Below are 27,670 nucleotides of genomic sequence, written 5' to 3' on the forward strand. Positions count from 1 at the left end.
ACCCCACTGCTCACCAAATGACCATGCCATGCACTTTAAAATGTTCACCTGACCCTGGCTGGGGATGCCAATTAGACGCTCGTTAAGGCATTTAGCCAGGACCCCGCAAGAATAGCGTCAGTGACGTGAAAGTGAAATGCCAACGGTGGAATTCACGCACCCTGGATCACGGATCTCCCGTGTAAAATATCCAGGCAAACGGCTCAATGGGATCGTCTGCGTGTAATAAAGGACTCTCTCTCAGATGTCGATCTCCGTTGTCCTTTATTGGGTTCGTAGAATCTCGATACCACGGCGTCTCGCTCAGGCCCGCGTCCCGCTCGACGACCTCTCCACAGCCTCGGCTGCTCCGATATGTAGTCTCCCTGCTACTCCAATATGCAGTCTCCATGCTGCTCCGTTAGGCAATCCTTGCAGCCACACCGCTGCTCCGCTATCTAGCGTCACTGCTGCCCCGTACACAGCTAGCCTCTCACAGCCCCGTTAGCTCTCTCCGTCTGACACCGATGGCTGACGGTGTCGACGTCTCCCACCGCGTGGCGACCGCGCCACTCTCTCCGTCTTTCCCAACGTGGCCTCCTCGTGTTTCACTCCGTCTCAACTCCCCCTTCCCCTTCCAGTTCTCTCCCTAAATCCTCTCACCCACGTGACCCTAACTCCACCCACTCCCCACGTGACCCAGACTCCGCCCCCCCTCAATCCTTGCTCGCATTACATGCGTAACAAATCAAATAAATCTTGATTTAAAGCTTTCGTGACTGCTGGAATCCATACTCTTTGGTTCTTTCGGTAAATTCACGTAGGTAGAAAAAAAATAAAAAAATCACGACGTTTCGATCAAATAAACTCCTGAAACCGATTGCGTGTGCCTGCGACCGCATAACGCGGAGCGTGCATGGTCTCTGTCTCATCTCGGCAGCTAAGCAGGGGGTGAGCCTGGATAGCTGCTCAGATGGGCGACCACCACCGTGCATAACAGGTGCGATAGGCTGCTTCTGCTGCAGGGCTACGTGGCGGACAGCAGAAGGCAGCACAACTACACCTATTGCTGTACCATTCTCCTATGATTCAGGCCTTCACCAAACTTCCACCGTGCCTTCATGGCCACCGTCCAGCCCCTGCAGTTGCATGTCAAGACACGTGATCTCTGCGTGATTCACCAACCCCACCTCAAGTCACTGGGCTATAGTTTCTTGAGGTTCATAATGGCCGTGCTGCACACACAGTGGCGCGTGCCAGCAGTGCAGCACTGACTGTGGAGGTAGCGAGGGTTGGTGGATCACACACAGATTGGTGAAACTTCCTTCCGTCCCGTGGGTGTCAAGGCCCCGATCTCCTTCCTGGCTTGCGGCCAGGGTACGATGATGGCAGCACAGCAGGAGGGTTCACTTCCATCTGGGGTTTGAGTGTTTTTTCTGCAATATATTGCTGTCTTTTCTTGGATTTTCTGTTTGCACTCAGTCACATATTCACTTTAAGATGTTTTTTTGTTCATGTTTTTGTTTTTTGTTTGTTGCGGTTGCACCCGATTCAAGAGCCGAATGGCTCACAGGGCTATACCTAATACATGAACTTGAACTTGAGTGAGGGAAGGGGATGTTGGGAGAGTGTGATCCACTTACAGGGAAGTAGAGGAGGAAGGCCCCAAAGAGAATCACCTCGAGCAGCACGACGCCCGACGAGCGGATGCTCTGTGGGATCAGCACCATCATCTCAACACCATCATCATCAGCAACATTATCATCATCAGTAACATCACAATAAGCAACATCAGTAAGATCTTCAGCAATACCATCAGCTGCATCATCATCAGTAACATAATCAGGAACATCATCATCAGCAACATTAGTAACATTGGCATCAGTATATTCAGCATCACCGTGATTAGAAGCATCGCCGACCGCAGCATCATCAACACCATCATCAGAAACATCATTATGAGCAACACCATTACTGTGATTGCCATCATCACCAGGAACATCATCATCAAAAATATGATTGTGATCATCATCATCAGTCCTCATGTGATCCATATCAACATGACCACTATCACCGTGATCACTTCCACCATTCTTTGCCAGATGTGTTTGCGTAATGACTCTGGACTCGAACTTTAGAGGTTTCTTTTATTTCACTTAACGTAGCTTAGGACCACGTCGTCATGAGATAATGCCGACGTGGAGATCGTATGACCGAGCAGACCGCGATGACGTGAAGACAGCGACGACGTGAAGACAGCGACGACGTGAAGACAGCGACGATGGCCCGAGTCCCTCTCCACAGACCCCGAACATCCCTTCTTGCCTTGCTTTTATCCTTGTGGATTCTCCGGGGGAATTTCCCCAGCTGCCTCTTTTGGACACTCTGGGGAATTTCCCAACCAAGACCCTCCAGACTTGCTGGCACCTTGTCTTTGCATCCAGCCTCGCTGACACCCTGTCTTCACCTCGAGACTTACTGACGCAGTCTTTACCACACCCCCCCTACCCCCTATTAAAAAATTTAGCCGTCTTGGCTAGTAACCATTTTTAGTAGAACCGTGCGTTAGGGCAGAACTGCAGTAAGGAACGCGTGCGACGATCGCGAACTCAACAGGCTATTTTAAGGGGTGAGAAGTGTGACCCCACTCACCCAGTAACAACAACAATAACACATTTAACAACAAAACATCCGCACGTGGCTCAGGGGGGAATGTTGAATATCCCTGATTTGGTTTTGGGCTTACTAGCGCATCCTTACGCAGTTTCAGCGGGTTTTCGATGTCAGTCCCTTGTCTTTTGCAGAATCTTGTGCCATCCCCGGCGTCCCTTGACGAACTCGAGCGGGCTCCCGAGTATGGTCCCTTACATGTAACATATTCTTGGGACACCCCGGGCTTTAGAAGCGTTGAAACTGTCGGCAGCACAACAACTTTCCTTTGGTGTGCAGTTTCTGTAGCTGAGCGCCCCGGCACGTCGGACACACCAGACATTGGCCGTACAGGACATGGGGATGAGCTGTCTGGGTGTGGATGTACATAAGGTTTGAGATGTGACGGGTGGATAAACCAGTGGCAACGCCCTGTCTGTATTCATACACACTGCGACCGTTTCACCTCTATGACCTCCACTGGACCTTGCCATGGGCGGTGCAACTTAGGGGACGTACCCGGCGGTACCTGTGGGCAATGTAACCATGCCCTGTCCCCGTCCACCCACGGAAGCACGTATTCCCACTGCCCGGTGTTCTTTTCATTAGCGGGTTGCGCTCTGGCAATGTTTTCCCTGGCTGCCTTGCCGCCTCTGACACACGACTCAGCGTAACGTGCATTGGCCCAAAATTGATGTTTTTTATTCTTCTTTCCTGAGGCTGTACCCAATTGAGTTTCTATGGTTGGTTCATTCTCCCAGCCATACATAAGGAAAAAAGGGGAGAATCCCGTAGAGGCGTGAACTCCCGGAACATGCGAGTCCCAATCTGGTTGTGCCTCATTTACCACTTAGCAGAGCATAGATATTAGAGTTCTGTGCAAGCGTTCCACCATCCCATCCGTTTGAGGGTGGTATGGTGATGTTTTCATCTTTTTAGTGCCTAGTGCCTCACACACTTCGCGCAGCAGTTTGGATTAAAAATTCGCCCCTGGTAAGTGCGAAGCTGCTCAGGGGCACCCTTGTCCAAAGCGTAGCCATGGAGGAATGCCTCTGCGATGGATGCGGCTGTTTGGTCAGGCAGCAGCCAAGCCATAGGCCAGCGGGTAAAATATACTACTCTAACCAATAAAAACTTGTTTCCCTTTTGTGTACATGGAAATGGTCCCAGGATGTCTAGTGCCACCATTTCATTGATTCGGGACACAGTGATGGATTGTAACGGAGGCTGAGGTTTTTCAAGTTAACAGAGAGCTGTCTTCCATTTGGAGTTGCCCCCATTCCAGCAGCAAGTCGGCTCCAGGAGATCTACAGTGTCCCACACCCAACGCACATGCACACCGTTCTTCCGGCGGCAACTGAGATAATGCATCCGCGTTGCAGTGCCTCAAGCCCTTTGAATAGACCACGCGGTAGGAATACTCTTGCAGTATCTCTATCTAGCGTGAGATCTGACCCGAAGGCTGGTCCACTCGTAGGGAGTACTGCAGGGCTGCATGGTCATTAAGAATAACGAACTCCCTGCCATATTGGTACGGCCTATACTGTTGGGTGAAGTGGACCATGGCCAACAGTTCTCGGCGGGTGTCACAATATCGCTGTTCCGCTGGTGTGAGGACCCGACTTCCGTAAGCAATAACCCTCTCAACCCCGCCTTTAACTTGAGAGAGAACAGCCCCTATGCCTAGGTCACTGGCATCGGTGTCCAAGATAAATGGCAGGGAGAAATCTGGATATCGAGGGGGGTGCATTAGCGAGGCGACTTCGCAACTAAACAAACGCAGCCTCTTCCTCCCCCCATTGAAACCTATGGTTTTTGGCCATCAGGGCGTGTAAGGGTTTTGCAACTGTCGCGAACTGTGGAACAAACCGGCGGTAGTAGGAGGCAAATCCAACGAAACTGTGCACCTCCCCTACCATTTTAGGGGTTGGCCAGTCACGTACACATGCCGTTTTGTCTGGATCTGTCACTATGCCAGAAGCACTAACAATGTGGCCCAAATAACGTAATGAGGTTTGTAAAAGATGACATTTTGCAGGTTTCAATTTTAGATTAGCCAACCGTATTTTAAAGAATACCGCTCGCAACCGTTGCAAGTGCTCCTCGACCGTGCGACCAAATACAATCACATCCAAATAAATGAGGCACGAATCCCATTGCAGTCATTCTAGGACTAACTCTATGAGCCTCTGAAATGTGGCTGGTGCCTAATGTAATCCCATGGGAAGACAATTGAAATGGTCCAGCCCTTGAGGTGTTCTAAATGCAGTTTTTGGTTTTGATGATTCATCCAAGGGCAGCTGCCAGAACCCCGAAAGTAAATCCAATGTGGAAAAAAAACGGGCGCCCGATAATGCGTCAAGGGAGTCGTCCATCCATGGAAGCGGATACGCATCTGCCACTGAGACTTTGTTACATTTTCGGAAAATAACACAAAAATTTCAGGCTTCCGTCCTGCTTTTAACCAATACAACCGGTGCTCCACAGGGGCTTGTTGACCGTTAGATTATATTTGCCGCCAACATTTCCTCTACTGCCAGCTGTATATTTTCCTTTTCGGCAGGACTCAGCCGATATGGGTTCTGTGAAATGGGAGCAGCATCGCCCATATGAATGTGATGCTGTAGCAGTGAGGTATGACCAATGTAGAATTTTCTCTTGCTAAAAATGTCAGAAAATTGTTGTATCAACGACCGCAAATCGTTGTGTTGTGACCCGGATAGATTTTGGTTTTCCCCGTAAAATTATTTTGCCCATCTTTCATTAACCTCGGCCCTTTCATCCACAGTGCCTAAGATTTCTCCCCCAGCGGACTCAACAGCCTTGCAACATGCAGCCGTCGCTTAGACCAGCACCGTATCCGCCTGGACTACCGTGGGTCTCACTCCTACATTTAGGAACTGTAAAAATGGCTCCTGGTTCACCCGGAAAATCATCCGCGCACCCACCAGCGTGAGGCCGCGGGTTGCTGTGTTTGAAGGAGTAAGGAGGACTCCCGCCTCAGGGTCAGCCACTTTAAGGCGGTATCGTAGAGGGACTAACATATGCGTGCCTAGTGGAATCTCTATTGATTATTTTACCAAGGTCACAATGTAACCCTTCGCAACCTGACTTTTAGCTGGGGAGTTCAGAAAAAAGAATCGCTGTCCAGACGGAATTTCGATACATCCTAAATCTGTCAGAATTTTTAGGGGCACCCAAGAGACATGGTACTGCTAGTGCTTTGGAAATCAATACAGGTCCCATAATTTCCAATTCCCCAATCTTTACACGAGCTTCTACCTGGCCCACGATTCCCATGCTCCCTCCGTTAGCCCCAATACACCCATTTCTTACTGGCGTAACGCAAAGGCTCCCTGATGGCAACGTGTCAAAAATTAGTTGTGATGCTAGTGGCCGAGGCCCCCGTGTCTATTAACACACATACCTCCACCCCCTCGATGTAGCCAGCCACTGCCGGTGTGCCGGATGTGCCGGGTGACGCCGCCACAACCCGGAAAGCCAATTTCCTCCATTGAATGCTCGAATGTGGCCAGCCGCCTAGAGTGGGAACTTGCTGTACCTCGTCAATGGCTAAGGGATGAGGGATGTAAATGACGTTCGAACTCTGCAACGTAGATGCGTGAGGTGGTTCGGGCCGGGTGTCTGGTGTGTCACGACTTGCCTGCTTGGGCTGTGTAGCAGACGTCGGCAGAAGGTTGGATGTAGGTGACGCCGCAGTTGGTCGGGCGTCGCTCCGGCATCCTCGGGCGATGTGTCCAGGCTGACCACATCTGAAGCAGGTGATGGCAGGTCTCTGCTGCAGGGGGGGTCGCCTCCGTCCTAGGCCTCCAATCTCGAGGCCGCCGCGAGGTCTCCCCCTGCCACTGAACCCAGCCTTGTACTGCCGTAGTCCCTTCCCCCTCCAGCTACAGATCCTGCTGCGCCATCGTGTGGTTGCTCCTTGCCGATTGGGCGGTCGAGGCACCGCTCAACTGGGGCTCACCTGCCCAGGCTACTACCCGAGGCCGCTGGTTCATACTGTCATGAGCTTGCAGGCACCTGGCCACTCATAGGGACGTCTGCGCTTCTTCATCAACGACAGGCAGCACGATCTCTGTCTCCTACGCAAACACCAGCAATTTCTCCATCGTTAGTGAGTCCAGTGTGGCCAGATCCATACGCGGATAGGCCGCCTGCCCAAGCGCCATCAAAGTGCTGTGGTAAGCGAGGGGCGTTTCAGCCTCCCCCCGCCTCTGTTGCAGGAACTTTTGCCGCGTGTTGGATGGTGGCTCAAAGAAGGCCGCCATCTCCCTGTAGGCCCGTTGAATTGTGGCCCTCGACTCAACTGGAATGGCTTGGAATGCCACAAGAGCGTCGTCATCGAGGGCCATTGGCAGGACCCACAAAGCCTCCTCTTCCGTCAACCCTACGGACTGGTAGGCCGCCTCAAAATGGCGAGTCAAAGCAGCCCAGTCCCCGCCCGCAGTGACAAATTCCTTGACGGGGGGCAGCCGTCGCGGCCGATCTGACGCTCTCTCTTGCATCCACGGAGCCGGTTCGGTCACTCCCTGGGACGCCCATGCCATGGCGGCCGGTTGCCACGTCGCATCAGCTGCTGGAGTAATGGCGGCCGTTTGCCGCATTGCATCGGCTTCGGGAGTAATGGCGGCCAGTTGCTGTATCACGTTGGTCGCAAAAAAATGGCCGCTGGTTCCTGCATCGCGGCAGAAATGGCGACCGCTTCCTGTGTCGCATACGCCGTGGTCGCGGTGGCATTTGTGGTCGGTGATCGCAGTTGCTCTGCCGCAGCAAGCCTCATGGCTTGCGATCGCGTGGGCTCTTCAGTCGCGTCTCGTCCCGTGCTCTCCACGGCTCCCCTGGTCGCCGCCGTCGTGGCCAGCTGCAGTGAGAGCTGCACGATTGCTGTGAGGAGCAGGTCGAGCCATCCTGCAACCTCCTACCACCCCTCCGTGGCTTGCTGGCGTCCAGCTCCGTCTTCTCCCGCCAATCCCGAGCATTCCAGGGTTTCATTGACCGGGATCCCTGTTCCCGGGGCTTCTTGGAAGGTGGCTTCTTTAACTTCCTCTCCTTCGTCCGAAGTTGCACCCGGTGGGTTTTTTCTTCTGCCGTATCTTAACATTTAATTATTGCCACTCATGACACCAGTTGTAATGACTCCGGACTCGAACTTTGGAGGTTTCTTTTATTTCACGTACCGTAGCTTAGGACCACGTCGTCATGAGATAATGCCGACGTGGAGATCGTATGACCGAGCAAACTGCGATGACTTGAAGACAGTGATGACGTGAAGACAGCGACGATGTGAAGACAGTTATGATGTGAAGACAGCGACGATGGCCCGAGTCCCTCTCCACAGACCCCGAACATCCCTTCTTGCCTTGCTTTTATCCTCGTGGATTCTCTGGGGGAATTTCCCCAGCTGTCTTTTTTGGACACTCTGGGGAATTTCCCAACCAAGACCCTCCAGACTTGCTGGCACCTTGTCTTTGCATCCAGCCTCGCTGACACGCTGTCTTCACCTCGAGACTTACTGACACAGTCTTTATATTTGTATGACATCATCAATAGGCCAGGGCTCGGGATAGTTTTTTCTTGTTTTTGGAGTCTTTGACACTGCTCACAATCATTAAGGACCTTCATGATGATGGGCAGGCGCGGGTAAAGCTACGTGGCCGGCAGTCAGAGCCATTCTCTGACAGGGATATCTTCTGGCATCCACATTATTTAACATATTTCTCAACCATGTAGTTCGAGAAGCCTTCCATGGCTGTACCAGCGGAATTTCCATCTGATACAGATACAATGGGAAGCTGATCGATGCCTAGGTGCAGTCAAGGGCTGGCTGCCTATTGGTCAACCATGTAATTTATGCTGATGATCTGATTATTCTTTCTCACTCTGAGGAGTTAGATGCACTGCTGCTGAACGTGGATCATGCAACTAACAGGTGGGTCTTTACCATCAGCCCCACCAAAACTAAGCACCTGCCTGGATATGTTGTACCATCAGACACTTCCACCCCCTCAACTCCCCATGCGTGATGGGACAGTTGTGGAGAGAGTGGAGAAGCTTCCGTACCTGGGCAGTGTGCTTATGGCCAGCTCCGGTTTGGCAGCAGATGTCTCACTCCGAATCAGTTGAGCAGCATTTTCGTTTCATCAGCTGCATCATGCTTTGTGTAAGCTACCTGGTTTGTTACTCCACACGAAGCTTCGGGTCTTCTCGATCACAGTTATGCCCTCTGCAATCTATGCTTGGGAAACGTGGATGCCTATATTGGAACATCTGCGCCGGTTTGAGACATTCAGGCAAGCCTCCCTATCATCCATCCTGGGTTTAACCAGGCTGGATTGTGTGAGCTCACAAATTCTTGAAAGATCTGGAGTCCCATCGGGGAGCTCCTCCAACAGGCAAGACTATGTTGCCCAGCCACCACAAGCCGAAGCAGCTTCTGTTTGGCTGGTTAGAGGGAGCTAAATGGGCACAGCACGGGCTATAGAGGAGATGGGCTGATTTGGTACAGGAGGATGTGGAGCTGTTTGGACTTTCCGAAGACTGGTAACAGCGGTGTCAAGATCGGCCTGCATGTAGTGAGAGTGTACGTGCCTTGCGCTCCCGCAGGCTGTAGGTGAGCGGCATGGCTGCAAGCGCGAGCCCCATGGCTCCAAGCTGCACGAGGAGCAGCGCGAGGCGCAGGGGCCGCGCGGCGCGTGGGGTCACACAGCGGCCCGAGCGCGTTGCGCAGCATGATGGCCCACAGCGCAAACACGGGCCTCCTGCAGCAGACACACGGGAAAGGGACAGGAACACGGGGTGGGGGTAGGAGACACAAGTGGGGGTAGGAGACACGGGGTAGAGGAAGGAGAGACGGGGTAACCGCAGGAGACGCAGGGAGTGGAGAGCAGGAGATATGGTGAGTGTGGTGCGTCGTGAAGTGTCTGCTGCACTGCAATCACCCATCAACGAGTCAGCCCGGTCTGTGCACAGTACTTGTGACGTTCTTCATCAATAAAAATAGTGAACTCAAGATGGCAGTTTCTAACCTGAAGGCAATGCAATCTCTCGGCCTGCCATCTGAGTTTGATCAACCTGGACTTAATGCAAAACTCGAGACCCTGGCACCAACGTCAGTGACAGAGGTGTCGATGTTCATCGCACGGCTGCCAAATAAGGCATCGCCGCTTGATTACATCCACACGTCGATTCTCAAATCATGATCAGACGTACTTGCGCCGCTAATTGTCCACCTGGAAAATATTTCATTTAGCGAGGGGGCTGTTTCCCAGACCTGTTCAAAATGGCGCAGGTAACACCGCTCATGAAAAAAAATTGGCTTGAGCCAGTGACCCCACAAACTATCGCCCAATCTCAAACCTGAGTACGATTTTAAACGTCATTAAGTGCCTGTGTCTGAAGCGGTTACTTCCCCACGTCGCTGTGAAAGGCTGATTCAACCCGTTGCAATCGGCGTACCGGAACTTACACAACACTGAGACGAGTCTACTAATGATCACTGATGACCTCTACAAAATCATGGATGACCAGTGGGCCGCAGCGTTGGTTAGCCTTGATTTCTCAGGCGCCTTCAACACCAACGACTTTGACATACTCATCAGTTGGCTAAGGTCAAGGTTCGGTGTATCGGGCACAGCACAAGGGTGGATTGAATCATACCTATATGGTCGATCACAGTTCGTCAACCTGGGTGTCAAACATTCATCGCCTATGCTATGCCGAGTTGGCGTAGCGCAGGGTCCGTATCTCTGATCGCCAATGTCCTCTGATCACATGAAATCAAGTTCCATCAATATGCCGATGATAAACAATTATACTCCACAGTTAAATGATTTGGAGAGCCTTGGTAGTTTTCACGAAACGAGATGCTGCTTCATCCAGAAAGATCGGAGGTTCTGTTGGTTGGCACTGACAAAAAATAGTGAGATGATCAGGTATGGTGGTCGCAGACTCCAGAATTCAGTTTTCTGCTCATCTAAAGAGCCTCGGCACCATACTTGGCCAGGATATGCCGTATAATCATCACATGCAAAATATAGTCAGGTCCTCCATTTTTCATATCAGGTGTCTACGACTCATTCGACCACTCACTATTCAGTCATGATATAGCCAACACGCTGGCCTGTAGCATCGTATTGACAAGGCTCTACAGGACGTCTGCTAAAATATTACCAAGCTGTAGCATGTACAAAATTCTTTAGCACGTGTTGTGATGGGTACTACAAAATCCAACAATGTCCATCCAGTGCGTGTTGAGCAGCATTGGCTTCTGGTTGCCAAACGAATATATTATGAGCTTCAACTCATTACACACAAAGTGCTTGCCACAAAAGAAACCACAATACCTTGCTGATCTCGTCAAGGATCATAAACGATCATGCGAACTACGGACATCTTCGCAGCGTATTTTGCAAGGACGTCGGGCCCCGAGGGATCCAGGGTCGCACCACTGGCCCACTCAGATCTGGCCCTTACAAGGACGGCGGGTCAGGGGAGTTCCAGGGTCCTGGCTAGCTGGCTGCCCCGAGCCGTCCAGAGGTCCAGTTTTAATACAGCTCTGGAGGCGTGCCCGCCCCCGGCCACGCCTCCCTTCCAGAGAGTTCCAAGGGGGGTCCCGGGGGATCCCCGCACACCCCGCAGCCTTCCCTTGCCTCGGAGTTGGGGAATCTAGCAGCCCCTATCCCGATCCGAGGTATTGCCCCTGATGGTCCCCGTCTACAACTGCAGATAAGTAACGCGACCCATTTAGTATACAATGTAGAGGAGTAATATGGGGACATGACGTCATGTGCGCTGTCCAGTGCGATGACGTCATGGGACGTGATGTAATGCGCGCTGGGCGGGGCGATGACGTCATGTCTCCTCTAGGTACTTAAGGAGGACCCCGTGACGAAAGCGGGGTCACTGTGGGAGCCCGGGATAGAGAACGATCGAAGAGCCAGCCAGGGGTAGAGCTCAAGGAGTCTGGAGAGAAGCCGGCTGTAGTGATAGAAGGTGCTGCTCACCCTGGTCGGTCAGTGTTGGCTGAACCCCCGATCCGACTCGAGGGAGAGAGCCCTGGAGCTAGCCGAGCTTGGAACAGACAGAGTGCAGGGTCGTGTGAAGGACTCAGTATAGGACCCCTACCCCTGGGAAAGTTATCTAAACCCTTAATAAATAACCGGCGCAAGCCCTTACCTGAAGACCTGCCTCCGCGTCGTCATTTGCACCTCAACACATATATATATCCCTATTTACAGTGCTACATAAGGAAGCCACTGCAGCTATGCACTTTTAAATCTCGATTGAAAACTATTTCTTTAGAACTTCGTTTTTTGTTTAGTTTGTTGTCCTTCCCCCACACCTCCGATTATCAGGGTTGGCTACGTATGGTGCGAAATAATTTCAACATACATACGTTACAAGGATGGCCACAGCCCAAGGTCGTTGGTAGTGGCCACAGCTACAGGACACTGCAGTTACATAGAGAGCCATAGCGTTACATAGAGATGCATAGGTTGCATAGAGGTACATAGAGTTACATAGAGAAACATAGTTATAAAGATCTTCTTAGGTTTTTTCGGTAAAGTCACGTAGAAAGTAAAATAAAATAAAAACAAAAATCACGACGTTTCGGAGGCAACACAAGTCTCCGTCATCAGGTGGGACCGTCACAGCCAGATTAGCTGTATCAAGTGAGGTACTTAAGGAGGACCCCACTTGACTTGTGTTGCCTCCGAAACGTCGTGATTTTTGTTTTTATTTTATTTTACTTTCTACGTGACTTTACCGAAAAAACCTAAGAAGATGATTCCTTGCAGTCACGAAAGCTTCAAATCTAGAATTAGTTATAAAGAGTTGTACAATTACATGGAGATCTATAGTTATATAGAGTTGCATATAGATTCATAGAGTTACATAAGAGATGTATAGCGTTACATAAAGATATATCAAGATACATAGAGAGCCGTAGAATTACTCATACTCTCAGACCACAGCCTAAGTCGATTAATAGTCGTGGCAATTGCATTAGATCGCAGGGTGGAGGGAGTATGCAAACTATCACGAACAACAACATTATTTACACAACAAACAGTGCACGTGGGTTTGGTTGATCACGCAGTAGGAGTTGGTGGATGACGCGGTAGGTGTTGGTGGATCACGTGGGTGGGGTTGGTGGATCACGCGGAGCTGTCGTTCGTGCTGTGCTGCCTGTGGGGAGCGGCACTCACTGGCAGGGCCATCCCTGGCAGTGTGGTTGGGCCGGTAGAAGCCCGGGAGACACACGCACTCGTAGCCCTCCAGGCGGAACCCGAGGCCCTTCAAGGGGACACACTACAGGAGGGAGGAGAGTGGAGACAGGTACGGGGCATGGGGTCGGACAGAGAGCCGATGTGGTGTTACAGGGCTAAGGGGATAAGGGGTCTTCATCATTACAGTCACTGTCCCTGCTCCTGTAAACATGGGTGGCAGTGCAGTTGTGATACTCGTGCCTCACAGCAAGAAGGCCCTGAGTTTGATTACCGACTCTTTCGCATGTCTGTGCGGAGTGTGTACTGTATGTTCTCCCCCTGTTCTGTATGGGTTTCCTCCGGGTTCTCCGATGTCCTCCCATAGCCAAAAAACACAATGTCACCGGTAGTGGCTGAAACATCCCCAATACTGAACACTACCTGCAAATAACTGAAAGAGGGATCACATACAGCAGCAGGAACATTGCCCCTGTACAGCGAAAACTTGCCAGGACGCTCCTGAAAAAGATCCTTGAGACTCAGCAACGCTTTCCTGGGTGAACACAAGTCTACACACGTTTACAATAACAAAAACTTCCCTTTGCCAATAAGTGGCGGTGACGTCACAACGACACTTGTGCCATGCTAGGTTCGCTTTGAAGCCACGTGAAGTGTTGAAAGCTCGCTGCTGGCAGGTCACAGAACAGACCCAGGTGCCATTGGTTGTCTAAGTGAGATGACTGGCAAATGCACCAACTATGCTCCTCACTGTGCCATTATTCTGCGTTTTAGTTACTCGGCGCTCTGCTTGTTGTCATGAGCATCACTCCTCTGCCCTCTGTTGTTGCTGGAGGGTGGCTCTAGCGGTGTCCTTCACAAACATCCACAGAGGCTAATCTTAACACCGCTGGTACCAGTCATCGGCAAGTCCAATCAGCTCCACATACTTCTGTGCCACATCAGTCCATCTCTTCTCTAGCGTGTGCCATGTCCATTTAGCCCCATCTATCCAGCCAAACAGAAGCTGCTTGGGCATGATGTGGCTTGGCACGCAGGCTAAATGACCCAGCCAACAGAGTCTCACTTCTCAGAGGAGCTCACTGATGGGACTATGTCCAGATTCTTCAAGGATCTGTCAGCTCCTCACACAATCCAATCTGGTTAAACCCAGGATGGATCACAAATGTTTATTAAGAGGGCTCCACATTTCAGGGAGAGCATTTCACCGAGAAGACCCGAAGCTTTGCATGGAGCGACAGGCCATGGAGCTTCTACACAGCATTACGCACCTGATGAAAATATAATGCTGCGTGACGGATTCGAAGTGAGACCTTGACCGCACCCGGGCATCGATCAGCCTTCCATTGTATATATACCAGATGGAAATTCCACCGAGGATATCCATGGAAAGCTTCACGAACTAAGTGGTCAAATATGATTTTCAAACGTGTACCAGCCAGAGGAAATTCCTGTCACACCCCAAAATGAACAGAACCTGGCTCCAACACCTGGCCATGCGAATTTACCGGGGCTAGCCCACCATAAAAAAATATCCTTAATGGTTGTGGGCAGTCTGGGATTTCTAAAGTATAAAGAATAACCCAGATCCCTGGCCTATTGATGGTATTATAGGCCTTGACCAGGTCAATAAAGCAGAGAAGTAGAACCTGTTTAAATGCTATATACCACTACTGCAGCATAAGGAAAGAGAAAACGGCATCCATGCAGGACCACCCCAGTCTGGAACCACATTGGGGCTCTGCAAGCTTCTCCTTAGCACGTCTGGCAAGACGATGTTGAATACTTTTGCCAGGTCCTTTCCCGGCACACTGAGGAGGGAGATACCCCGGTAGTTGTTGCAATCAGTACGGTCCCCATTTTTTTAAATGGAGACCACCAGGGCATCCTTCCAATCCTGTGGAACCCGTCCGTCCTGTGGACCAGACAGTTGTAATTATGTCAAATCGGGCCATCTGCACACAAATGCCACCCTCCCTCAGCAGTTCGCTTGAGAGGTCATCTCTCACGGGTGCTTTACCTGGTTTCAAGATCCGGATCACCCTTCGCACTTCAACAGATGCCAAATCAGCCAACCACAAGGAGTGCCTGCTTCCTCTACTATTTTAGGCACAGAAACACCAGCAGTGTCAAACCTACCTTACGCTATGATGTTGTTTGAGCTGATGGGTTTCCCCTCCAACAAGACCTCAGAGAAATCCTCAGCAAACCTGCGAACCTGTTTTTGGGGGTCAGAGATCTGATCACCATTATTTCCCTTAAGGGTGGTGATAGGTGGCGCGTTGCAAGTTACTTCTTGATAGTGTTAGAAAGTGATTTGTTCTCGTGTGCTACTGAGGCAGTTCCCATTTCCTCAGCAACTCCAGACTGCCACTCATCCTTGCAGTGCCGCACGGCTCTCCCAAACTTCCGGGCGAATGATGCGGTAAGCCTTCTTGTTCTTTGAAGTGGGATGTTGTACACAGTGAGGGTTCGCTTGCCACTTACTTTCAACCAGCTGGAACACCTCCTCCATTAGCCAGGGTTTCTGGGGAGGTTTGGACTGCGTTCCCAATGCACCCATAGCAGCTGCATTAGTCGCTGTCTTGAAACTCACCCATTTCCCCTCAGTGTCATGAGGAGGGTGTGGGGGTAATGTCAATCCCAGTTGCAAGCAATGGCGAAATTTCCACTTGCAACCTTCATCACCTATAGAAGACCAGGCTATTGTGGGCTTTATCCTGGCCCTTGATGGATGATTGCCAACAAAGTGAAAGTATGGTCGGAATATCTTACAGATGACAAGCCGATGGCCAGTAGGAAGATCACCTCGACGGTAGGTCCTGGTGTCAAAAGACATGGGCCCGCATTCGCTGCTCCGTAACTTAAGTAGTCGTCTTTGGTGGGGGCGTAAGCCACCACCACCAGCATCCCTCTCCTCCCGTTGATGGGGAGGCGAGCTCACAGTAACTCAGCTTCCCACACCTCGCCTCTGCGCTCCCCCTTCGTTCTTTAGTCCACACAGGCATACACGCCGCCTACACACATCTCACTTATACACACCACACCTACACACCCCACACCTAAACACACCTCACACACACCTCACACACACCTCGCCTACACACACCACACGCAAGCCTAGCACACATCTCACCTACACACCCCACAAATACACACCCACACACACCACACAAAATAAAGACAAAGATCCCCCATACAGCCTTTAAAACACTGCTAGGGAAAGTGCTGTTAGCGAGCACCTATGAATGTCGGCACGGTACACGAAGGGGTGGGTGGTCAGCACCACGCCCGGTCGCCTTTGTCTCCCTAGTAGTAGCGATTTTACACACTGCACCAGGTAATCATTTGAGGCTGAGTAGACCTAGGGGAAGCCCAGGACCGGTTCAAATAATTTCCACTGGCGTTAGACATCAGGGGGAATCAAACTCGGATTCCCAGGTTTGTAGCGCAATGTAGTAACCACTACCCTACCACGCCCCCAACACCACACACACCACACATCCACGACACACACCTCTCCCCCAGTTTAGCCTCGGCTGATGTGCTGCGAACTGCCACCCCTATCACTCATCCACCCAGTGGCAGAGTCACTGCGCTCCAGCCCGGTGCGGGAGGTCACACACAGAACTGTGATGTGATGCGCATCACAACCATAACTCTGAACCAGACACCAATCGCCCAGCTCGCTGTTCTGGCACACATTCTGCCACCGAGTATCTGCCAATGGCAACCGCCTTGCCATCATCAACCAAGAGCTCAAACGATGTTCCTCACCACCTCCGACTCAAGTCCAGATCCCCCTTCTGGGTTTGTGTTGTCACCATTCTGTAATCTCACCCAGATCCGGAAGAATGCGGCCAACAGAGTTAATCAACGCGGACGTCCAGAATAAACACCTCATTCTAGACCCGGACATGATTGCACCTTTTGGCTTTGATATTCCTTCACCTGTTCCAATAAGACATCGGTAGAACCATCAACCTCATCATAATATCATTTAAGGGCCGATGTGCATAAATGGAAACTTAGAGACACAAACCACAACAGTACGACTGTGGCCATGCAACACGAACTATGGACCGCATCGTGAACTACTGTAGTCTGCGCTTCTTTAACAGAGGAGGAGGAACAGCACCACTACACAAGCTCTCTCCTAAAACCCTCACATCGTGGTCAGCAGAGCCTGACATTGGCGTTGAGCTCCTGAAGCACATTGCTGCCATACTTAACACAGAAATTCAGCCTTGGTCTATCAACACTCTACGGTCTCCTCTTACGAAGTTTAACTAATTTCATGCGTAACGTAAAGACAGCACTGGAGGAGCGGGGTTACACGGGTACAGCCACGGCACCTGAGGACAAGGGGCAGGTGGAAGCAGCTCAGCATAGCAGGGGCAGTCGAGAAGACGTGGGGGAGGGATGACGGCGTCCAACGACACGAGGAGGAGAGTCGGGGTCGACTAGCCAGAGGAGAAACTGGTGGCAGTTGGCATGGCAATAGGCCGCGAGTGACGGGATGGAGAGGGAGGCCCTGGATAGTCCAGGGGGTGTATGACCCAAGGGGCCAATGTGTATGAAGATATAGGGGACGGATAATGCGTGAAGACAAAAGGCAGAGGCTAGGGTAAGAGCATTAAAGCCGAAAGGACCAGAGGGGAGCGGTCCCAGGGGAGCAGTGTGAAGCGGAAGGGGCAGGGCCAGGGCAGTGAGGAGAAAGTGCCGGGTTGGAGGAGGTTGGCGTGACTGACGGTATGGGGAGTCGGAGAGGGAGGGAGAGAGCAGGAGATCAAGTAGCCGAGTGAGTGGGTGATTTTGGAGAGAGCGAGTGGTCTATGGGCCGCTTGGACAACGTGCAGAGTTCTGAGCAGTGTGGACAAGGGGCACGGGAGCCAATATACACTGGAATAGTTTGCTGACGTTATTGTTTGTGGAGTTCTGATGAACCCGCCCGAAGTACGTCGCAGTCATACTTCACTTCTACTTACACCGACCATCCAAACACAGACGCTAGTTCCCAGACCATCATCCCGAGTTAAACCCAGACCCAGACAAGTGCCCCACCGCCCACCCACCCCCATTTCCATGTCTCTGTGTTTCGTGCCCCTGCGTTTCGTGCCCCTGCGTCTCCGTGGCTCATGTCCCAGTGTCTTTTTGTCTCGTTTTCCCGTGTCCCCGTGTCTCCCTGTCCCTGTGTATTATGCCACCGTATCTCGTGTTCTTGTGGCTCATGTCCCCAGGTTTCCGTGCTTCCATGTGTCTATGTGTCTTATGTCCCCGTGTCCCCGTTTCTTATGAACCCAGACAACTGACACCCCCCCCCCCCACGCACCTGTGTGGAGTTGGCTGGGCAGGAGTGCGTCCCTGAGAACCACCCGCCGCGTGAGGCACACTGATCCACATCCACGGCCTGCAGGTCCAGGTCCAGGCGGATCCCACCCCTGGGAGCCAGATACATAGGACCCGAAGACGTGGTGACGTGGAGACATGGGGACACGGGGACATGGGGACACAAGATAAACCCAGGATGGCTCTTAGGCAGGCCAGCCTGAATGTTTCTAACTGGCGTAGATGTTCCATGGTGGGGGGTCCACGTTTCGCAAACATAAAGAAGGGAGGGCATGACTGTGGCTGAGAAGATTCGTTAGCTTCGTGTGGACAGACCAGGTCGCTTCCACACAGCTTCAGCCGATGAAAAGAAAATGCTGCTCGACTGATTCAGAGTTAGACCTCTGCTGCCCCACCAGTAGGGAGTTGTGGGGGTAGAGTGTCCGATAGTACAAATTACCCAGGCAGGTGCTTAGTTTTGGTGGGGCTGATGGTAAGGCTCCACCTCTTAGTAGTATGCACCAGGTTAAGCAGCATAGCCTCCAACTCCTTCTCTGAGTGAGCAACAATCACCAGATCATCAGCATATATAACATGGTCGACACAATAGGGAGCCATCCCTCGACTGTACCCAGGCATCAATAAGTCACCCAATGTATCTGTACCAGATGGATATTCCTCCGGTATAGCAATGGAAGGCTTCTCGAACTATGTGGTCAAAAATATGGTAAATAATGCAGGCGCCAGAGGACATCCCTGTCACACCCCAAGGTAAACAAGGAATTACTCTGACTCTCGGCCACGTAGCTTTACCCGGGCCTGCCCACCATCATGACGGTCCTTATTGATTGTGAGCAGAGAATCATGGATTCTGAAAGCAAGAAAAACAGCCCAGACCTATTGATGGTATCATAGGGCTTGACCAGGTCAATAAAGCGGAGATGTAGGTTCTGCTGGAATTCCCTACACCTCTGCTGCAGAAGGCGGACAGAGAATATGGCATCTGTGCAGGACCGCCCTGGCCTGAAACCACATTGGGGCTCCATAAGCCTCTCATCAGCGTGCGATGTTGAATAATCCTTGCCATGACCTTTCCCATCACACTGTCTGGACACAAAAGCCACCCTCCTTCATCAGTTCGCTTAGGATAACATATCTGCCCGGCGCTTTTCCTGGTCTCAGACTCTGGATCGCCTTCCGTACTTCCTCAACAGATGGCACCTCAGCCAGCCACTCGCAGGGGTTGGCTATTTCTAATATTTGAGGCAGTGCAGCCTCAGCAGGGTCGTCCCCACTTTGCCCAATTATGTTTTCTGTGCTGAGGGATTTCCCCTCCACCAGGACCTCACAAAAATTCTCAGCACAGAGACACACAGGCACACAGAGACACACAACAACAACCGCCATTCGCCACTAAGTGGCGGTGACGTCACCACGACGCTTGTGCCAGGCCAAGTGCATCTTGAGGCCACGTGAAGTGTCGAACGCCCGCTGGCAGGAGGTCACGGGGCAGACCCAGCAGGTGCCACGGGTCGACTGACCGAGATGACCGAGATGACTGGCTGATGCACCACCTGTTCCCCCTACTGTACCAACTTGCTGTGCTTAAGCTACCCGGCACTCCGCTCGTTGTTGTGAGCGTCGCTCCTCCGCCCTCCGTTGTTGTTGGAGGGCGACTGCCTCCAACTGCCCAGTAGCGTCCTTCACGAGCCTCCTCCACTGAGGCCGATCTTGACACTGCTGGTACCAGTCATCGGCAAGTCCACTCAGCTCCACGTCCTCCTGTACCACATCACTCCATCTCTTCTCTAGCCCGTGCCGCGCCCGTTTAGCCCCCTCGATCCGGCTGAACAAAAGCTGTTTAGGCATGCGGTGGCTGGGCATGCGGGCTACATGACCCAACCAACGCAGCCTTGCCTGCCGGAGGAGCTCACCGATGGGACTTTGCCCAGATCTTTCAAGGATTTGTGAGCTCCTCACACAATCCAGCCTGGTTAAACCCAGGATGGATCGTAGGCAGGCCAGCCTAAATGTTTCCAACCGGCGAAGATGCTCCATTAGGGGGGTCCACGTTTCGCAAGCGTAGAGAAGGGAGGGAATGACCGTGGCCGAAAAGACCTGAAGCTTCGTGCGGAGCGACAGACCAGGTAGCTTCCACACAGCGTTACGCAACCGATGAAAAGATATTGCCGCTCGACTGATTCGGAGTGAGAGAGACACACAGGCACACAGAGACACGCAGGCACACAGAGACACGTGCGAGACAAAGAACCCCATACACACTGTTGGAGCAAGTGCTGTTGGCGAGCAACTACGACGATTGGCGAGTTCCTACGGGCACATGAAGAGGCAAAGATCCCCAGTGAAACCTCCAGGGGCTGTTGGGGGAAAGTTGTGTTAGCAAGCACTCGAGGGAGTGTGTGCCGCGTGATCCTGTCTCTGTCATGGGTGGTGGTACTATCTTACGGGTAAACACGGAACATCGGTCCAAGGGTGCCAACCACATGCCAATGTTGGGCCAACGTTTCACGTTCACCGAGTGGATGTTTGGGGACTGCCATTGGTGATCCACCAATCATCATTACCCTGTTACGTCCACTGCTCTAGCGCTCCCAGTGTTGATCATGGCATCTTCTCTCTCTCTCTTCTCTGTTGTGTTTACTGACTTCTCAATGTTTTCCAAATAATCGTACAATGTTCTGTGCATTATTGCTTGCGTTTAGCATGTGTAACGTTTTCACCCCTCTCTCTCTCTTCCTTTTGGATGGACAAACGCAGAGAGGATGGAGGGGGGTAAAGACACAGAGATAAAGGATGAAGAGAGACACAACGAGTGAGGGATTGGAAAGAGCCAGACAGAGGATAGAGAGCGATAGAGACACGGAGAGGATGGAGAGAGACATAAAGAGATGGACACAGAGAGAGGATGAATGGGTTGGAAAGACTGAGTAAAGAGAGCGACACACAGACTGACAGTGACGGCTAGCGTGACTCTGTGGTTGAATGACATTGGTGGTGCGTCGCCCAATCGCCCTAATGAAGAAACCGCCCCTGGAGAGATAGATACGATGGAGAGAGAGAGAGACACAGAGATGATAATGGAGAGAAAGAAATGATGATGGAAGGACAGGGAGAGGATGGAGAGAGAGGAGATGGAGAGAGAAATACACACACACGCAGAGGGGATGGAGAGAGACAGACGCGGAATGGAGTTGGGACGCTGTGCACGTGCGCATAATGCACGGAGCTGAATTCGGCGCTGTGCATGATGCAGCTGATGATGCTATTGCTGATGTTGCTGATGATTATTATATTGCTGCCCGTTGTACTGCTGATGATAATACTGTTGCTGGTCTAGCTGCTGCTGCTGATTGCTGCTCATTGAGCTACTCATGATGATAATGCTGCGGTTACTGGCGGTGATGATGATGATGAATATGCTGCTGCTGTTGCCATGCTGCTGATGAAGTGCAGCGTGGATGGCGGGAATAATGATGATGAAGCGCACTGTGACGATGACGATGGAGCGCCCAGTGATGATGATGGACGATGCTGAATTTTGGCCGTGAGCGCGCGTTATTTTTGGAAACAATTCCTCATTAGAAAAGGGGAGGGGGTGAGAGGCGGGGTGGGGGGTTTTAGGATCAGCGCTCAGGGTGTGGAGGTTGGGGGATTAGAGTGTGATGGTGGGGTGAGAAGGGAGAGTGTGTGAGGGGAGGGTGTGAGGGGGTGAGGGGAGAGAGTGAGGGTGGGAGGGGAGGGGGTGAAGGGAGGGTGTGAGGGGAGAGTGTGAGGGTGTGAGTGGAGTGTGTGAGGGTGGGAGGGTGTGAGCGCAGGGTGTGAGGGGGTGAGGGGAGAGTGTGAGGGTGGGAGGGGAGGGTGTGAGGGTGTGAGTGGAGTGTGTGAGGGTGTGAGGGTGGGAGGGGAGAGTGTGAGGGTGTGAGTGGAGTGTGTGAGGGTGTGAGGGTGGGAGGGGAGGGTGTGAGGGTGTGAGTGGAGTGTGTGAGGGTGGGAGGGTGTGAGCGGAGTGTGTGAGGGTGTGAGGGGAGAGTGTGAGGGTGGGAGGGGAGGGTGTGAGAGGAGGGTGTGAGGGTGTGAGGGGAGGGTGTGAGGGTGTGAGTGGAGGGTGTGAGGGGGTGAGGGGAGAGTGTGAGGGGAGAGTGTGAGGGTGGGAAGGGAGGGTGTGAGGGGGTGAGGGGAGGGTGGGAGGGTGGGAGGGGAGGGTGTGAGGGTGTGAGTGGAGTGTGTGAGGGTGTGAGGGTGGGAGGGGAGAGTGTGAGGGTGTGAGTGGAGTGTGTGAGGGTGTGAGGGTGGGAGGGGAGGGTGTGAGGGTGTGAGTGGAGTGTGTGAGGGTGGGAGGGTGTGAGCGGAGTGTGTGAGGGTGTGAGGGGAGAGTGTGAGGGTGGGAGGGGAGGGTGTGAGAGGAGGGTGTGAGGGTGTGAGGGGAGGGTGTGAGGGTGTGAGTGGAGGGTGTGAGGGGGTGAGGGGAGAGTGTGAGGGGAGAGTGTGAGGGTGGGAAGGGAGGGTGTGAGGGGGTGAGGGGAGGGTGGGAGGGGAGGGTGTGAGGGTGTGAGTGGAGTGTGTGAGGGTGGGAGGGGAGGGTGTGAGGGTGTGAGTGGAGTGTGTGAGGGTGTGAGTGGAGTGTGTGAGGGTGGGAGGGGAGAGTGTGAGAGTGTGAGGGTGTGAGGGGGTGAGGGAAGGGCGTGAGGGGAGGGTGTGAGGGTGGGAGCGGAGTGTGTGAGGGTGGGAGGGGAGGGTGTGAGGGGGTGAGGGGAGAGTGTGAGGGTGGGAGGGGAGGGGAGGGTGGGAGGGGAGGGTGTGAGGGTGTGAGTGGAGTGTGTGAGGGTGGGAGGGTGTGAGCGCAGGGTGTGAGGGGTGAGGGCAGAGTGTGAGGGTGGGAGGGGAGAGTGTGAGGGTGTGAGGGTGTGAGGGGGTGAGGGGAGGGTGTGAGGGGAGGGTGTGAGGGTGGGAGCGGAGTGTGTGAGGGTGGGAGGGGAGGGTGTGAGGGGGTGAGGGGAGAGTGTGAGGGTGGGAGGGGAGGGTGGGAGGGGAGGGTGTGAGGGTGTGAGTGGAGTGTGTGAGGGTGGGAGGGTGTGAGCGCAGGGTGTGAGGGGTGAGGGGAGAGTGTGAGAGTGTGAGGGTGGGAGGGGAGAGTGTGAGGGTGTGAGGGTGTGAGGGGGTGAGGGGAGGGTGTGAGGGGAGGGTGTGAGGGTGGGAGCGGAGTGTGTGAGGGTGGGAGGGGAGGGTGTGAGGGGGTGAGGGGAGAGTGTGAGGGTGGGAGGAGAGGGTGGGAGGGGAGGGTGTGAGGGTGTGAGTGGAGTGTGTGAGGGTGGGAGGGTGTAAGCGCAGGGCGTGAGGGGGTGAGGGGAGAGTGTGAGGGTGGGAGGGGAGGGTGTGAGGGTGGGAGGGGAGGGTGTGAGGGGGTGAGGGGAGAGTGTGAGGGTGTGAGGGGAGAGTGTGAGGGTGTGAGGGGAGAGTGTGAGGGGAGGGTGTGAGGGGGTGAGGGGTGAGGGGAGGGTGTGAGGGTGTGAGTGGAGTGTGTGAGGGTGGGAGGGGAGGGTGTGAGGGTGGGAGGGGAGTGTGTGAGGGGAGAGTGTGAGGGTGTGAGGGGGTGAGGGGAGAGTGTGAGGGTGGGAGGGGAGGGTGGGAGGGTGTGAGGGGAGGGTGTGAGGGGTGTGAGGGGAGAGTGTGAGGGTGGGAGGGGAGGGTGGGAGGGTGTGAGGGGAGGGTGTGAGGGTGGGAGGGGAGAGTGTGAGGGTGGGACGGTGTGAGGGGAGAGTGTGAGGGTGGGAGGGGAGGGTGGGAGGGTGTGAGGGGAGAGTGTGAGGGTGTGAGGAGGTGAGGGGAGTGTGTGAGGGTGGGAGGGTGCGAGGGGAGGGTGTGAGGGTGGGAGCGGAGTGTGTGAGGGTGGGAGGGGAGAGTGTGAGGGTGGGAGGGTGGGAGGGTGCGAGGGGAGAGTGTGAGGGTGTGAGGGTGGGAGGGGAGGGTGTGAGGGGAGGGTGGGAGGTGGGAGGGTAGAGTGTGAGGGTGGGAGGGTGTGAGGGTGGGAGGGGCGGGTGTGAGTGTGTGAGGGGAGCGTGTGAGGGTGTGAGGCTGTGAGTAACGGTTTAAAGGGAGGGTGCGACGGAGGGGGCTATGCTGTGTGAGACGAGGGCTGTGTGAAGTGGTGTGTGAAGGTGATGCGGGTGATTCTGTCATCTGGCAATGTAGATGTCTCTCTCTGAATCTCACCGTGGCGCTGTCTCACCACGAATCAGATCTTTGGCTTTTTAACGTCCATTTCATAGCGAGCGTTTTGTAAATTTACCGTGGAACGCACTGGGCGGCCGTGACGGACATTCAACCGTGGGCTCCGGCTCAGCGGTGAGTGAGCGGAAAAGGTTTTCACGACCAGGATCATGATTCATAACAAGTTCAGAGTGGGTTAGATCATCGTCTTGATGCAATATCAATTATTTAACGATAACCCTCCACCACCCGACATAGGCGAATCAAGTTGTCACGTTATTTGTTTTTTTGTTTCAGCAAACCAAAGGAATGTTTAAACAACAAGCAAAATGTTGACTATTTAATGCTGGCCTTTTGAACATTCCTCATCATCCAGTTTCAACTGGGGGCTCTTTGCCCAACTTGAACACTTAATTTGCTTGGCTCAGTCGGGTGGTGGAGGGCTATAGTTAAGTAATTGACGTGATATCTACAGGACGATCGAACCCGCAAAAAATTAATCAGAATCAGAATATTTACTCATACCGGAGGGATCCGATGCGCTATACATCTCTTTTTCACAGATGTATTCTTTAAATGAATTACGAATCACTGGCCCATTCATCATCAAAATACTCATCATGAACATCACCATCAGCATCTCGTCGTCAGCATCATCATTACCAACCACGTGACCTGTAGTTGATCATGAGTCCGCGTGCCCCGCTCAGGGTCCCGCTCACCCACGCCTCACCTCCCCTCACCCCGTCTCACCTCCCCTCACCCCGTCTCACCTCCCCTCACCCCGCCTCACCTCCCCTCACCCACGCCTCACCTCCCTCACCCCGCCTCACCTCCCCTCACCCACGCCTCACCTCCCTCACCCCGCCTCACCTCCCCTCACCCACGCCTCACCTCCCTCACCTCGCCTCACCTCCCCTCACCCACGCCTCACCTCCCCTCACCCACGCCTCACCTCCCCTCACCCCGTTTCACCTCCCCTCACCGCGTCTCACCTCCCCTCACCCACGCCTCACATCCCCTCACTACGTTTCACCTCCCCTCACCGCGTCTCACCTCACATTTCTCACCTCGTCGTACCTCATCTTTGCGTAGTGCGTCACAACTGACCTCTTCTCTCCTGAAGTGTCGCCTCAAATCACTTCACCCCGACCTTCACCTCGTCTTATATCACCTGACCTTAATCTCACGCCCTTGACAGGGAGTCGAACCGATCGGTTGTCGTGGACGGTTCGGGTGAACTCAGGGGTCAGCAAACCAAAATACAAGAAGAGCCATTGTTTTAGAATTCGGTAAAAATGTAAACGCAATGCTTCACGAGCCGCGTGTGAATACGAGACTGTCCCGGATAGATACATAAATAACGCCCTCAATGCGACCGCGTGCGGCTCCCGCGCCGCAGGTAGCAGACCTCTGGCGACCTCCAAACACCAACACAAACCCGAAAGTTCGGTTACGGTTATTAATTGCCTGAAACCGGTTCAAGGTGCGTATCAGCTCAAAATAGACGAACAACACAATGACCTTGCGTGGCTTTCGGTTGGGTTGCGTGCGGCGGGGCCGTCCGAAGCCGCGGCCACTCACTTGAACTCGGGCGTGAGCTCGGGCGTGAGGCCGTAGAAGGCGGCGGTGACCGTGAGCAGCCACCCGGGCCGCAGGCGCCCCGCGTCGCACGCCAGGTACGGGGGCGACCAGCGCAGGTGTCCGCGCTCCGCCAGGAACGCGTGGCCCGTCTTCCAGCGCGGCGAGCGCAGCGACCTCACGTCGTTGGCGAGGGCGCGCATGCGGAGCGGGGGCGCCACGGGCAGCGGAGCCGCGCGCAGCTCGCGGAGCCACCTCCACTCCTCCTCCCCCTCCTCCACGGCTCCCCAGACCCGGGCCCCAGCAGCAGCGGCGGCGGCGCTTCCAGCAATTCCAGCAGCAGAATCATCATCAGCAGCAGCAGCAGCGCCACTACCGTCATCGGCACCGGCACCACCGCCATCAACGCCATCGCCCGCAGCGCCACCGCCCGCGAGATCCTCGAGAGCGATCGAGTGGCCGCTGCGCGACGCGCGCAGGTACAGGCTGGGCCCCCCGGGCGCGCCCGGGGGGCCCTCGCCCCCACCCGGCGCGGGCCCCCCCCGGGTGCAGCGCGAGGGCGGCGCGAAGTGCGCGCGCGTCCCCCGCGCGCAGCAGCAGCAGGGAGCGCGCGAGCGCGTGGTACCACTCGGCCTCGTCGCGCGCGCTCGACTCGCGCAGGTCGCTCGCCTGCAGCGCCAGGTTGAGGAGATTCACGGCGCCCAGCAGCGACCACGCGGGCCCGCGCAGCGCCTCGTACAGCCGCGACGCGGGGTCCCCCTCCCCGGGACCCCCCTCCCCGGGCCCCCACCCCTCTCCGGCGGTGGTGGGACCCCCTCTCGCTCCTCTCTCATGACCGTCCGCCTCGGCGGCGCCTCTCGTCTTGTTTTCCTTCATCTCCTTCTCCTCGCCGCCGCCGTCGCTGTCGACTCCCGACGCGGAGGGGGAGTCTCTCCACCACGGAAGGTCGCGCAGCTGGTAGGGCCCCGCGCAGGGAGGGGAGGGCATCACCGCGGAGAGGGCCGCGGGGTCGCCGCTGAGCAGGAACCTCCGCGCCAGAACTTCCACCGTGAGCGGCACGCGGCGGCGACTCGCGTTACAGCGCGGGTCCTCCTCCTCCCACGGCCGCTCCGCGCCGCCACCACCACCGCGTCCCGCGCTCGACGCCCGGCCGCCCGAGGTGATGCGGGCCGCCGGGTGTCGTCTCACGCCGGTGCCGGCGGTGCCGGGGCCCGCGGCGGGAGAGGCCCCGCGTGAGATCCGCGTCGCGCGACCCGCGCCGGGACCGGGCAGCAGCAGCGCACAGCAGAGCGTGGCGCAGAGACAGAGCGCGCAGAGACGCCAGCCTCCGGCAGCAGCCACCATCATCACCATCAGCGCGACGCGGCGCCACGGAGAGAGGGAACGAGGAGCGGTGGTGTCGAGGCGAGAAATGGGAGAGAGGGGCGGGAGGAGAGAGGGTGGTGTGGACGGAGAGAGGGGAGGAGAGCGGTAGGGAGAGGCGGCAGAGAGAGAGCGGATGAGAGTGAGATACCCTACTGTATTGAGAGAGAGTGCGAGAGGCCGAGGCAGGAGTAAGAAAAATTGGAGAAATGAGAGGGAGAATGGGAGGAGAGGGGGTGGGGGGAGACGTGGGTGGAGAGGGCAAGAGGAGATAGAGAGAGAGGAAGGGGTGCAGC

At 54.4% G+C, this 27,670-nt stretch overlaps 1 protein-coding gene across 1 annotated transcript in view; it reads right to left on the minus strand.

The window, feature by feature from the left end:
* Nucleotides 1–26,414, minus strand: part of LOC144943556 (uncharacterized) — a 49,108-nt gene extending 22,694 nt beyond the window's left edge. Inside the window, exons 1-5 of the mRNA XM_078871138.1 lie at nucleotides 26,016–26,414; nucleotides 18,208–18,316; nucleotides 12,858–12,960; nucleotides 9,238–9,407; nucleotides 1,623–1,691 (exon numbers count right to left, since the gene is read on the minus strand). Of these exons, the coding sequence (XP_078727264.1) occupies nucleotides 1,623–1,691; nucleotides 9,238–9,407; nucleotides 12,858–12,960; nucleotides 18,208–18,316; nucleotides 26,016–26,215 (651 nt within the window). The 5' untranslated portion in view covers nucleotides 26,216–26,414. The remainder of the gene's footprint in view (nucleotides 1–1,622; nucleotides 1,692–9,237; nucleotides 9,408–12,857; nucleotides 12,961–18,207; nucleotides 18,317–26,015) is intronic.
* Nucleotides 26,415–27,670: the final 1,256 nt, after the last annotated feature.

This window comes from Lampetra fluviatilis, chromosome 31, assembly GCF_964198595.1.
Source record: "Lampetra fluviatilis chromosome 31, kcLamFluv1.1, whole genome shotgun sequence".
Lineage (NCBI taxonomy): Eukaryota > Metazoa > Chordata > Hyperoartia > Petromyzontiformes > Petromyzontidae > Lampetra > Lampetra fluviatilis.